The sequence below is a fragment of the Aptenodytes patagonicus genome, chromosome 5 (assembly GCF_965638725.1).
Source record: "Aptenodytes patagonicus chromosome 5, bAptPat1.pri.cur, whole genome shotgun sequence".
NCBI classification, from domain to species: domain Eukaryota; kingdom Metazoa; phylum Chordata; class Aves; order Sphenisciformes; family Spheniscidae; genus Aptenodytes; species Aptenodytes patagonicus.
Window position 1 is genome coordinate 15293239 of NC_134953.1, and position 15047 is coordinate 15308285.

A 15047-nucleotide genomic window follows, 5' to 3' on the forward strand; every position below is an offset into this window, starting at 1 on the left:
TTCCCTGTTCTAGTCACTGCTTGCCCATCAGTTTTGCATATTCAGCATTAAACTAAGTTAGACAGGACTGTACCCAGGCACAGTAGGCAAATGTTGCAACAAATGACCTGTTCTGTTCTTCATGGTAATCTTCAGTTCTTTGCTGCCTAAAGTTATGTCTCCAAATAGAGGGCTGATCTCCATTTGAAGGGACAGTTATCATAATATTTAAAGTGAACCTTATGGCACTCCTGTGGAAACTGGATGATGTGGATTTGAAAGCCCTTCAGCTATAGAGGCATTAGAAAGCTAGCAGCGGAGTAGTTAATGACTAGGTCAAGATACAGAGGTTGTCAACAGTAACTCCAAAAAGCTTCCAAAAGATGACATATGCAGCTAAATTGTCTAAGGATCCTGATCATCCCAGTGTAAGCATTCTGACTGGATTGGGTCCCCACAGGACTTCAGATGGTTAAACTTCCAATTTGTTGATTTCAATGAGCTGAGGCTTGAAAGGGACAGTGAACTGATCACTGCTGCCAATGAAGCGATCAGTTTGGACTCTACATCTCTGTGTGCGCCAGTATGTTTAACTGTCCAAGGAGCAGTCTCTAACAGTAAAGGCCAACTGGTACAGAACAGCTCATAACTATCCTAGCATATCCTCCAACCATTAAAATTGTGTGACTGTACAAAAAACCTTTAGTGAAGTAGTCCCTGGAACACTCTAATGTCAAACTCTGTCTAGAGCTCTGTGGAAAACTGCTAGCTGGCACCCATCAGAAGGCAAGGGAATACTCCTAGGAGTTTACCATATAAATCATATTTCAACACCCAGGAGCTTCCTCCCAGGCACTATTTCTTAGTACAGAAATAGCCCAGAAACCTAGAACACATCACTAAATTAAAATTTAGACTTGACAGGGGTTGACACTCACTGTGAAATTCAACCTAAGTTCTAATGGAGATGCCTTAGCTTTTCTTGTTGACCTGATAATCCTTTGTTCAGGGTGGTGTTTCATCATTTGGTCAAATCCCAGCCTTGTCAGCTTCACAGCTCAAAAAACGCAAACGCCTACATATAAATATACATATACACATATATATACACACATATACATATACGCATATAAACTGTTAAATAATCAAGTAAACAACTTTCCAATATACAATCAGCAAGCAAGAGAAAAATCACTGAACAGAATTCAGAACAAAAAAAGTGTGATGATACACATGAAGAATGGATTGTGATTTTACTTCATAGGTGGGAGACTGTGGAGTAGATAGTTACGAAGGTGGGGCTGTGGACAACAGAGAAATCTTGTCTCCTACAGAGCAGTGGAAGGGACACCTGGAATGAAACTACAGCTCCATCACCACACTGGTCACAGTATTATATATTGCATATGGAAGCCAACTGAATGCTAAAATTAGTATAATTAATTCCATGTGGAATGTAGATTTCATATAATATGATCCATAGCTTTAGGCTTTACAAGTTTTATTTGTAAACTATTGCATATGTATCTACATCCAACAATGCAGCCCAAATACATACAACCAATTACATTACAAAAACTGTAAGAAAGAATAGGAAATTAAAACAGCTGTAAAGACATACTAATACAAGAAGTGTATCAACAAGTGACCTAGGGAATGCCTTGTGAGAATTCCAGTTCTAGCTGCTGGAGCAGGTTAGAATTCTTATCAGAGTGCAATCCTGAGTTTCAGCTTTCATTTCAGTCTGTTAGGTGTCTGAGAAATTTTACAGCTCTATCTCATTTGGGCAGTAGTGCAGATGCTACTTCTGCTTCCCCCCCTCCCCATGACTGTGTGGGCACTCCCTCCCACAAACAGCAACAGGGAAGGCAGTCCACTGTTCCGGTCATCAAGTTCATCTCCATCAACGAGAGAAGAGTTACACTTTTCCCCCCTTTTGAGTCAGAACTCCTGTAATCACATTGGTTAGAGCATCTACCTATTCTGATGTTACAAGCATATGCCTTTAAGTAGTAGTAAACATACTTCTTGTTCAGTTTAACTCTTGCTTTTCATGCAAGAGCAGCCATGAAGTAATAGCTTCCAAACAAGCTAGAAGCTGAATTCTTTCTTTAGAAAGTTCGTGATAACCCCAAAAAAAACATTTCTAAAAGATACACAGGGCCCATAAAAGAGATTTTGGATAATTTTGGTATCTTGTTAGAACTTCAACCTCCCGATGATGCAGTATTAAGCTTGAAGTGTTACGTAAGTAATGATGCCAGTCAGTGCAGCCATTTGTTCTTGGGAAGTCACAGCCCTACACTTCAAAAGCCAAGAGCAACATATGAGGCCTGCTTATTTTCCAGGAGCTTTACTATCGTAGCCTTCTGACATTATTTTTATTTTAAAATAAAAACTAGGTTTCTAATCTACATATTACCAACTATACACAAATCCAAGTAAATGAAAACACTGGAAACTCTAGAAACTAGTATTAAACTTACATGGACCAAATCAAGAATGGCTTGCAACAGCGGCAAGTTGTTATGCTCTCCCATACTTACTTAAGGAAGTGTCTTTAAATTACCTTGAAGAGGTTGTCTTTAAGAAGGTATTTCAGGGTGAACTTAAAGGTATACCTATTAAAATCAAATTGTTTATTCTTAATGCATCTTGCCAGTTTCATGCATTTCATCACATTTTAAAAGCATATTTGTTCTCCTTTGTACTGTGAAGGCCCTCAAAAATACAAGAAAGCCATGAACAGCCTTGGTGTTGGAATAACGATACGAGGTGCCTTTGAACACATTAAAGAAACTGGATTTTATTAGATATTGAAAGGGACTATCAACACTATTATCTACTGAAACTCAATCACACTGACTAATCTATGAGCATTGCCGTTTTCCATAAACTGGCAGTATTCCTTTTTCATCTAAAGTATCTCAGAAGATCACTAGTGAGCCATAGTATTTATTCACTTGGAACATATACTTTGCAGGAATGAAGCTGAAGCAAAACTTGTCACTTCCTTTTTTCCTTCTCAGTTCCACTATGAAGAACTATTTTTATTTTGTTATTAGCTATGCAAACATTATACTACTTCATATATACTTTTAAGACTGGAGATAAAGCCTACCAAATTAGCTTACGCATTCACAGAAAGAACATCAACCTTCCCACCCACCTATACATACTTCTGGAGGATGGTGTTCATCAGCTAGTCTTTTCAGCATAAAACTACCAAAGAGATGAGCATATATGAAGTGACTGTTCTGCAACATCTTTTGGTATGAGGTATCTACTGTTCTGCTTTTAGGTCTATTTTCTAGTGCATCATCACAGAAGTGTTATATAGGTCTTCAGTCCGTGTAACAGCAGAATCCGGTAAAACAAGCATGTATACATATAATGCAGAACAAAATATCAGAATCTCTTTTATCCATAGTTTGCAAATAAGTGACAATTATTTTTAAGATGACCTTATTAATAGCAAAGCTGCAAATTCTCAATCTAATTTTGAGATATTTCAAAGCATTCCCTGTATTTGTTTAGATCTTCCTGATCTGAACAGACTAGGGTTTTGAGAAAGGTTTGCAATTGGCCAAACAGCAGAAACTAAACTTTACTGCGAAAGCCACCACTTGATAATTTACTGTTTTGAGAATGTAAAAATACCCCTCCCTCCACCTCCACAAATAGTTATTTTTTTAAAATATGGTTCCAATACAGAACTAACTCTAATGAAGTTTTTTGTTAATATCAGTGTTTGGTATGCACTCAGCAAAGACTATGGTCCTTGGAGAAAGATTAATTCGAATCAACTTATCCCTCACTCTCCACACTTGTATAGTTAGAATCATTCAACAATGAAGTATTATGTTGGTCCTCCAAAAATATAAAATATAACTGTAACTACCTAGAGGAAAAGTGCAGATCTCTACAATTAAATGGAGCTCCTACAGAAGGTGGAACAACTACACCCTTTACAGAAACACAGTTATGTGGTATATAAGTGTACAAAACAATTATTTGTAATATGTTTGAAAGGAAAGGACCTTAGAAATTCAATGTTCTGAAGTAAAAGGTGAAGACAAGATTTTTTTATTTACAAAAGCAACACTGACATTATATCATCAGTGTTCCTATGATCCAGCAGCCAAAAGGTTCATTTGTCAAGAGTTGCTGTGTAACTCCAGAGGGATATGGACAGGTTTTGCTGTATCTATTAAAAAACATGCACGAGGCCAAATTTACACAGTATCACTTCTTACAATTATAGAAACATTGGAGTTTGCCAGGAATAACCAAGATGTTGCAGCACTCCAAAATGTGTAATTATTTTACCTAATTTACATGTGGAACTGAAACAATTCTATACCAACCCACAAGTATTACAGCACCTTTAATGAAGTTCTATATCTTATGTTCAACTTGTGTAACATTTTGGTCTTAAAACTGTACTCTGAAGCAATGTATCACATGTGACATTATTAACACACCAACTTTTTTAGTGCTCCATGCTGAAGCTTAAAATGAGCCTTACCCAAAACAGAAATTTTTTTCCTGTTAGTTACCAGACCAAACAGGTGTTAACTAAATCTTTGCATAGAGCACTACTGCTTTTCACTAAAGCCACGTGGTTTTACAGAAACATTGGTAACTGAATTTGAAACCAACCTTTACAGTAGACATGACCTCAGCATACAGCTGAAAAGCTGTATCTTGATATTCCAGTTCGCCCCATATCCCATGTACGTTAGCACAGTTATTTAAGCAGACTGCCCCAGACCTAATGTAATTAGACTACTACTCTATTTTACATGATGGCTTACAGTAGTATTTTAATGTACATAGTAGTCTTGTTACAGCAATCCTTACAACTTCCAGATTCTTATGGACAGCTTTGGAAAAAAAAAAACAGACAACCCTAATATATAACAAGTTGATAAAAACAAGAGTACAATAAGATGAAGGGATACTCTGTAGGAACTACAAAGCTCAAACTAAAACACCTGCTACTAGAAATCTTAAAAGGTGTACTGCTGCTATAAGTTTTGATTAATAACGGATTTCCATTATAAATGTGCACACCTTTACTTTGCTACACAGAATTGTAAACTTATTCATACACGGCTTCAAAAACCGAATTTACTTTTGTTATAGCACTTGGGAAGTACAGAGATACTACCAACTCATGACTTGAAGTTAATCTATCACAAGGTTAATTTGGATTTACGGTTTCAACTATCCTGTTAGGAAGCTTAACATGCCCATTTCGCACAAAAAAAGATGGCAGGAATTTGTGCTCGGCATTTTTTATAAGACAGCTCTATTAAGACATACCTCTGTATCTGTGAATACTTTAAACGCTGGCACACCCCAGCGCACATGTGCGTAAGCAGATACTACCCAACATCTTGAGGCAGAGCCAGAACACGCTAATCACTTTTCTCCATGGAAGCCTGTTTTATTTCGGTTACTTTACAGCTAAGGGCTCTGAAAGGCAAAACGGTTTCTTGCCAGTTTTTGAAACTCGGTATCATTATCCTCCATTCCCTAGCAGTTTAACACGAGGACGGACTGGCCAACAAAACGAAGGTGTCGAATTCAGGAGGAAGCCCGAGACGGCCCAGGCAGAGCCCCTTCGGCCTGAGGAAGGGAGGGGGCTTCCCCGTGCGCCAGGCACGGGAGTTACCCCAGGCCAGGAAGCAAACCCAGGCGCCGGAGCACGCAGCCACCCGCAAACCCCACCGAGGCGGCCCATGCCGCCGATGAGCGTGGAGGCCCCGGCGAGGCCTTCGCGGGCTCCCGAAGCGAGAGAGGGTGGAACCCCCTCTCCAACCCCGCACCCCCCCCCCCCCCCCGAAGCCAGGCCACACGGAGGGCCGGGGACTCCGGGCCGCCGCTGCCGGCCCTCCCCGCCCCCCCCCCCCCGCTTCCCGGCTCCTACCGACCTGGAGACGGCCATGGCCGCCCGGAGCTGGGCCTCGCTGGAGGCGAGCGGCGGGACAGCAGGCGGGGGGGGCCGGCGCCGCTCTCCCAGGGAGGAGGGCGCAGGGCCTAGCTCGGGCCTCTCGGGCGCCGCACCCGGCCTCGGCCCCGCCGGTGATCCGCGGGGAGCGGCTGAGCGCAGCTGTGGCCGGCAACGGTCAGAGTCTCGCTCCCCCCGGGGGGGCAGCAGCGGCGCGGGCGGGAGCGGCGCACAACCCTCGGAGCGCGAGTTAAAGCTTCTATTCCCCCATCGCCGGGGCGAAGCCCAATGCCTGGTTTTATATGAGCAGCCATCTTGTATTTATTCCCTTCCTCCATGATAGCCGCTTCCTGATTGGCAAGAGCGCCCGGCCGCAGCCAATGGAGAGAGCGCTTCTAAGAGCAAGGAGGGCGGGCGCACGGAGCGCCCGGACTGAGCAGGACCGGCCATGGAGCCTGCCGAGCCGGCTGGGAGGGGCGCCGGCCTCCGGCGGGGCGTACCATCTGCACGTGTGTGTGGGAGGCTCAAAGGAGAGCGCCCCAGTCCCTCACCCCGAGGGGAGAAGAGAGGCACCAGAACGCGAGGTACACGCGTTTCCTTGCTCAGTCCACCGGGTGGTGGCGCTTTTCCCCCGCCAGCATGGCGGGAGAGGGCGGCCGGGAACTCGGCGAGCTCACGCCGCGCTCCCCGCTTGCCGAGGTGCGCTGCCCCTCGGCTTACGTCCGGTGCCGCGGCGCGGCCGCTCGGCCCGCGGAGACTACGGCTCCCGGCGTGCAGCGCGCTCAGCGCCGCGCCCCCTGCGCGGGGACGCAGCCCCGGCGCCTCCGGGGGCCGGGCCTGGCCGAGCGGGCGGCCGCCCCCGTCCTCCGTCCCTCCCGCTCCGCTGCTGCCTCGCCCCGCCCCCCGGGGGGAGATGGGCACTCGGGGCCCGTGGTGGCCTCACAGCGGTTCACTTCGGTTACTCAGAAGGGTTTATTAACCGCCACCGGCCCCCCAGGCAGCAAGGGGGCATCTGCGCCGCTCCCCGCAGCGCGGCCCGGCCCAGTCACGGCGCCTCTGTAGCCGACCGCGTTTCCTTCCGCTTCCTGCCGTCTCCTCCTTCACTGAGGCAGCCAGCCCGTCCTCCCGGCCCGGCGGGGCTCCGGGCGGCCTGTGGAGCAGAGCGGGGCTTGAAGATCCCCAGGATCCCAGGCAGCAGCCTCTTCCGCCGGGCGTGTGCCCTGGGCGGCTGGCCGCAGTTTCCCTTGACTCTTGCGAAAGAAGGCCGAGCTTTCCAAGTGTGTGCTATCGGCTTCGGGCAGATCCGGAGAAACGCAAAATAAGAAATTCGACTAATCGTTTAAATTAACGATCCCAGGCAGGGACGTAAACTTAGCCGACGTACGTAACCTTTCATCTGATACGTTGAAAACACAGTAACAGATTTTTTTCTTTCCTGTAGGTGATGCATAAACTTGCATAAATACATTAATTTGCGTAATTATGATAAAGTTTTCCTTTAAAGCCCATTGTGGTGCGTATTTCATACCAAACCTTCCTCTAGGGATTTCTGCTCGCCCCTGGCCTTTCTACTGGATGGTTTGCCTTCCCTGTAGTAGTTAACTCTTCCTGTATGGGTTTGCTCATTCATTCCCTGCTAACACACGCATATTCCAAATAGACGTACTAATGCTGTCTGCATGTTCACTGTCTTTTTATAGTTCTATAAACAAGGCACTGGTACATAACACCTCAATCTATCCTCATCCATGCGGGTCCAGCCTATGCTTGAGTCCTCTATAAGGTTTGCCCCGGGTGCTTCTTTCCCGTCTGTTCCCTCTCCTGTCCTTTGGTGGGAGCTCTGGTGATTAGGAGCTGGTGTTAAAGCGGCAACTTCAGGAACACCAAACACCAGCAATATGAGTCAGCCCAAGGCCTCTGCATCCCAGAATGTGGCCAGAGCAAGCCACAGATTTCATTTTCAGTGGTGGAGACGGTTTTTGTCACAGTGCTACACTCAATGACCCAGATAATGCCTTTTCTCTTCCCTGTCATGGCTCTGATGTAGTAACTACCTTTAGATAGCTCAATATGCCTCCTGTAGCAGAATACACAAAAAAATACAGTGGGTTTAGTTGGAGGCCAAGAGCCTCTTACTGAAGTACTCCAACACTATGTGCACCTTCCTTTCTGCCATCACATGCCATTATGTGTTGCAGATGCATCTGCCTGGGTTCCTGACCCATGATCCGAGGCACATGTCTACTCCTGACCCATGTGTCTACATGTTTCCACATGATGGGGTGCCTGCTATTCAGCCACGTGATGGGGAGGAACAGCAGGGAGTTGGGGTAGGGAGCAGCAAGGAGCAGGCTGAGGGTGGATATATTTTTCTTGCATGTTTGATGCTGTCGACACGGATCTACAGCAACATCCCTGATAATATTTCCACGTTTGTTTAGCCAGGAATCAGCAGCCATCTTGTCCTGCTGTGGGCGTTACTGAAATGACCCTCAGGTGCTATTTCGAATTCCAACACCCTATTTCCTCTTAGGTTCCTTAAAAACATTTTGTGCATTGTTTTAATAGTAGTCAAGGCAGAGTGCCTACCAAACATGCAATAAAATTTGCTTTGAACAGCTCCACAGGGGTTATCCTATCTGATAAAAATCAGTGCAGGGAAAATATTGGTGGTGGGTCTTATGCACTAAGTACTTGCTGAACTGATGATAAACTGCAATCCAGGCAAAACAATCTGCAAAAGATAGAAAGAATGATCTGTTATTTACCTAATAGCAGGCATTCTGGACTGAAACACAATTCATTCAAGTTTCACACCATATATTTTTGTATTCTGATGTGGCGTTTATGTAAAGCACATCGTTACTTAACTGTTCACCTGTATCTTCCGCTCAATCCTTTTCCTACACCCTATGAAAACCAATTATTCTTTGTCCATGCATCTGTTCACCTGCTCCATAATCATACCCGTCCTTTTTGCACATATGTTTTCTTTTGGCCCATTTTTCAAGGAGTAGCCATACATTTTCTCCTGTTTCTTTTCGCATATGTTAAAAGAATTCCCCCTGCAAATCTGCTGTGTGCCAGTATACTCTCTCAAACCTGTTCCTAAATTAGATAAAACTCAATAACTTCCAGTCAGTTGGTATGTTACGATCATTACTTCCTGCATTGATCTAAATTATTTTTATTTTTGTTTTCCTCCTCCTGCCAACTGTGTCCACCTGTGAACTCTTACTGCTTAGTCTGCAGATTCATAGCAACTGCAGCTTTCTTACTTGCTGTGTATGCCTAGGGAAAAAATGGTGCAGTCTCCAAGTGCTACAGCTGTGCAAATAGTAGATGACAGAGGCACAGTTTTCCTGGTGGAATCTCTCCTGATTAGACCTGACGTACCATAATCTTCTACATGTTCTACTCTTCTAGTTTTATTTTTCCAGTTAGTTTTTCGTGTCCTCAAGATTTGTATTGCTTAGGATCACACCAACCTCTCTGTAACTGTAGGTATAACATTTGATACCTCCTAGTCTGGTAAAAAAGATTATTTTCATAATAGTTCGCATGTATTTTAGTGACTGTCTTATTTGATTTCTAAATTCCCTTGGAAATCTTGTCTGAAGAGAAGCTAGTCTTAGAAGCTTGTCCCTGCTTAGCAGTTTGTTCAGACATCTTTTCTGCTGGTGTCTTAATCACGATCATTATTTTGATGATCTGGGGAAAAATTGCTCTGAGATAAATTTATGTATTACTACCTTGTGCAGGTAAATTGTGCAGGTTCTTTGCAGCATGTGTTTCTTAATGATGCTTTCTGTTCTGAGGTCTGCAAACTAACCGGTTATCTTGTAGGCTATTTCTAACATACTTTAAAATTCTTATTTATTTTTATATATCTAACTGTTTCTTCTTCAAGTATTATTTAATCTTCCTAGTTTTTATTTTACATTTTTTTCTCTGTAGGTTAGGCCCCATTTTACTGGTGTCGTCACTAGAATCAGATTTCTGATTGCTGATGGATTTTTTTTTCTTGAATAATCTTGTTTCTTGCTAATTAATACTTTTTATTGCTATTCTGCTTATTTTTTATTTAAACGTATATTTATTTTTTATCATCTAAGCTTCACTAGTTTCTATGCCAACTTTCATGCTTTTAATTGTCTCATTTTTACTCCAAGGAAATTTTTGACTAGCTGCATAACATTCTTGAAAAGCCTCCTTAAAAAGTGGCAACTTGTACTTGGTCTTCCTCTTAAGTTCTTCACCATAAGTGATGGTGGCTGGAGGCTGGCTGCTGGCTGATAGCTCTCGTAGTCGAAAAAGCGCCTCAGAGATACCAATGAAACGCTGTATTCTGAGAGAGAAATCCGAGCGAAGGCACTGCCACCCACAACACAGAATAGCAACATTTGTGAAAAAAGTTTGATGAGCTCCAATTTCTCAACATCAAACAGGATTGTAACAACAATCAGTTAGTGAAAATCACCAACATCTAAAAGGTTCCAAATGTCACCAGAGCTGTATAATTATCTCATTAGATTTCCTTACCTCTGATCATATTTAACGTTGTACATTCAGGACAATTTTCCTGAATGAGAGGCTCCTGATATGACAAAGAGAGAGAGAAAAAACTTGTGGTTCTCTTTTGTGATCTTCTGTTCCCAGGGATTTTATCTCATGAGATTGCAGGGAGTTGTTCAGAAGTGATGCTCCTTGCTCCATTATCTCCACTATAAACAGATACCCTGTACAACTGATCAACCTTGTTGTACAACCACCTCGTTTTTGTTAGCCATGGTCTAATTTCTCCAGCATTTAGTTCCATGATCTCAAACTTCCCATTTTCTAACTCCGCTCTACTTTCCACCCTATTTTATAACAGATGAACATTTAAATTACTGATATTCTCTGGACACACTTTGTGTATAAAAACTGGAAGTTCCTTAGTTTTGTCTAGCTGTTATCCACGCTCCTGATAAATATTTTATAGTTTGGGTAGTTTATTGTTCCTGTGGCATGTTTTTCAGGAAATGGTATAATCTATCCATTTCATACAGTTCTTTTTTCCAAAATAACTTTTATGTTTACATTTAAATCCTCTCTCGTTTTACCTCTCTCTGCAGGCTGTTCTTAGTAGCTACACCACTTCCTATATCAAGAAAGTGACTAAAGTACATGTACATTCACTAAATCTAACTTATGAACTCTGAACTATTAGGAGATTAACAATACTAACTCACATGCACAATTGCATCTTTATACCTGATCTCTTCACTGACATTTAGGAGAGCAGAGATCTCCATTTATATATAGAAATTTATATATATGTTTATAATGCACATATACATACAGTTATACATACATATACATACCTATATAAAAATGAATTTAATATTTCATATCCAGAAAGAAGACTGAAGGGGAGAAAATCTCCTGTCAAGTGTCTAAGTGGTTTTTTTTGTATCAAGGTAACAGGCAAAAATGAGCCACAGTTGGAGACAAAGAGAAATGGAAATAATGAGGTCAAACTCTTCCTGTAAATCTGCAGGTCTTTCTACATAGGCCTGTGGAAGAGCGCAACATGAAAATAACATGAGAGAAACAAGTAGAGACCTTTTATTAAGTTCTTCTATTATTTATGCTTGTGTGGCTGTAAGGGTTTTTTTTATTTATTTATTTTTAGTAGTCAGATTGTTCTTTTTTCATGAGCTAAGGCAAGAGGGACATTAGCCTGTGCAGTTTAAAAAAAAAAAAAGTGCATATAATTCCAGTGTGCACAAACTGAATACAAAGAGCATAAATAGAAAAGCACCTCTGTCATCAGGGACATAAGGATTCAGAAACACACTATAATGCTGAATAAACAGGGCCAGAGGTTTCACATCTAGTCCAGCTCTTTCCAAAAGCCGTTGCTTTTCAAAGATAGAAAAGAAGGCTAATCTGTGGCCATCGTCACAAGTTCTGCTACAGTTAATGAGTTTAAATTAGATTTAAAACCAAGTCAGGTGAATATATCCTTTGCTCTCTATATATTTTTATTATAACTAGTATATTAAATGATAGAAAACAATGTTTTTCTTTTAATTTGTAAACACTGTTTCTCAGAATATATTTTAGGCCTATTAAAGATTTATGGTGCGTAACTTTTGAAAATCAGAATTTACCATTCACCATGCAGCAGAATTGCTATTAAATAGCTCCAACATGATCTAGATACCCGGGTATGGTGGTCCCATTTTTCATCTGGGGTGTGCAGACAAGGATGAATCAGCGGTGGCAATTCATTGTGCAATGCCAGTTTATACTTTTTCTTCTATTTACTATGTGCATGCCTGAACATCTGAGTACACCCCAAAGATGGATTGAGGTGTGATTAACAGATATCAACAATAGCTTGTACTCTCTTATCTTCTTCTTAAAGGGTTAATTTTGCAGTATAGACTTTTGTTTGGTAGTATAACTTGCAAAGTAAAAACTTCTGTTTATGTTAGAAGAGGTCCTTTGAAGAACTGCATGAGGATCATCCTTATCTGTGTCAACTTTTAAGTGTATCTATCTTGGGGGCTTTTTCATCTTCCTTTGTGGAACATTCAGTCCTGAACGTTCCTCATAAAGGAAGAAAATGCCTCCTGCTTTCCATACGACTCTGCATTGACTTGCTCGTTGTACTTCTTATAGAGGCAGTTACTTCAGATTTGTTTGTTACACTTTTAACTGATTCATAACTGTAAGTTTTGTGTGATGGGTACAGTAATAGCAACATTATAGTGTGTTTTGATACTGCCCTGAAAGCGTGCAATAAGACAGGTATGTATTTGTAATAAACAAATTGGATTTGATTCTCAGATTCCTGATACCCAGTAAAAACCTAGCTTGTTTTCAATGTGTGAAACAGATTTGTGGAGTAGTTTCTTACTTGATTGTCTGAAATTCTCATTGGATTCTGGAGGGAATTTCTTCAGGATATTATACTACACATAGACTAGATTTAAAGCTTAAAGGGAAGCCTTAATTAGTTTTAAGCTCCCACATGACTTTATTGGAGGATTAGAGGTCTGAGTGCTCCTGTATTTTTTTGATAACTGTTATTTACATCAGCATGGTGCTCACACAGAACCACAGACACAGCGTAGAAGACCCAGATAAGAAGTTGCCAGGAACTCCTCCTCCAGCATGTGCCCTCTTTTTATATCTAGTAATCTTTCACCAGCTTTTTATACGTGCATCTTTTGCACATTTCTTCCCTCACACTGATAACTCCCTTGATGTTTTAATTTTCATTATCCCTCCTCCTTAATTTTTCTCTTTTAAAATACTTTTTTTTTTCCTGTTCCCCCCCCCATTGTCTTCTCACCTCAGGAGGAAGGAGAACCAAGTCGCCTTCTCAGCTGGTTCCTTTTTGTCATCTGTTTTTTCTGACTCCCCACAAGAAGAAGGAAGGGATCTGCAGGTTTGGAAATTGCTGTCCACTGGAACCAGTAAAGCACGGTCCACTGACAACTGGAGCAAATAAGAGTCAGCCTGGAGAGGAAGCAAACTCTAGTGGTTGATAACAGCATGGAAACTATTGCTTTTTGTTTGCACACACATTTTAAATAAACTGCCATTCACAGCGGCCAGGGATTCATATGCCCTTGCTGAACCCCAGACGGGGAATACATTCCTTCTTTCCCCAGCACTGAGCAGATTCTAAACCACAAATGATGTTTGGGTGTCTGCATTTCTGGATGCCTCATATGAGACATCTTAAGAAGGAACCGATCTTCAGAAGCTAGTGCTCAGGTCATTTAACCACTGGTCCTGGCACACTGGTTGTAGCAGTGCACCCCAAATTTGAATCGTAACACATTACTGATCACTTTCACACACGAAAAAAAGCCTGCAGCTTGCTAGCAGTTACTTTAGATGCAAATAAACAGGAAAGGATCCTAATTGTACTTGGGGCTCCTTGTAGGTCATTTACCTTTTGCCCCAGCTGAGAGAAAAATAGTCACATGCAAACCTTTCTAGCCCTTTTTTAGATAACGGTGTATTCTTCACATGCAAAACTAAATTAGCTGTACGCATAATGCAGATTTCTACATACAAATTTAGTCGTATCCCTGTGTTCTAGTTTTCTGCTGGAGCTGGCCTTTCTGTTTCCCAAGCCCTTCTTGGGAGTCAGCCTTCTGCATAGAGCTCACCCGAACTTTCTCCCAGCGCTTTCCAGGAACCACCTGAGTGTTTCCTAACTCGGTATGATCATATCTCAGAGCGAGCTGGCCCCATGGCTTCACCACCAGATAAAAATCAGGCCTCCAATTAAATCATGACTTCAGGACAACAACAGAAAAGGTTTTCTGTGAGCTCAGAGTTCAATAGTTGTATATATTAAAACTCTTACAACTCCTTCAAATAATTTTGTGCTACCTCTGGATTTTCTGTATCCTTGTGTTTTTCTTCAAGATTTCACACTCAGGACAGCGGGAAACCAACACTGTCCATCCAAGTCTTGCTTTTGATTGCTCTGTGATAGAACAACAGCTATTTCTAGGTTTGCTGAGAACATACACAAAAGAAGCCAGCAAGATTTTATGACATTTTTGTAGAACTGCGAAATAAATAAGAGAAAAAGTGTTGGGGGGTTTTATGTGATTTTTTTATGAGTGCCACTGTGATACAATAGTCGGTAAAAAAACAAGAAGCATTTTATTTCATTTAATTTCATTCTCTACCATGTGGATCGATTAGTAATTGAATACTACAGATGCGAATATGCAGAGATGACTCAGCTGTGGAATTTGAGATGAATGTCAGTAACAGTTTGTAACGTATTATGTGGGCTTAGCTCTGCCTAATTCCATTAGGAACAATAGGGCAGAAAGCCTTACCCCAAATTCTAAAAAACCCCAACCAAACAAAAAAACCAGCCCCAACTTTGGCTATTTTCATATAGTCATCTCAAAGCCATTTGTGGGAAACATCGTGTCTGTTAATTTTGCTTGAAAAGAGGAATCCAACCTAGTTACGAAAGTGATGTTTTTGTCAGGTAACAGGAATTATACCACCTGACTGTTTGTATCTAAACCCTCAGAGAGTCCTGCAGGAACCGACCAAGGACTGGTAACAGCTAGTGCTG

General features: G+C 42.0%; 1 protein-coding gene across 2 annotated transcripts in view; it reads right to left on the reverse strand.

The window, feature by feature from the left end:
• BTAF1 (B-TFIID TATA-box binding protein associated factor 1) overlaps positions 1-6221 on the reverse strand; it is a 47756-nt gene extending 41535 nt beyond the window's left edge. For both annotated transcript variants that reach the window (XM_076338800.1, XM_076338799.1), the window contains exon 1: positions 5919-6221. Coding sequence is in view for 1 of the 2 variants with exons in the window: in XM_076338799.1 (XP_076194914.1) it covers positions 5919-5932 (14 nt within the window). In the remaining variant the exon portion in view is untranslated. The remainder of the gene's footprint in view (positions 1-5918) is intronic.
• Positions 6222-15047: the final 8826 nt, after the last annotated feature.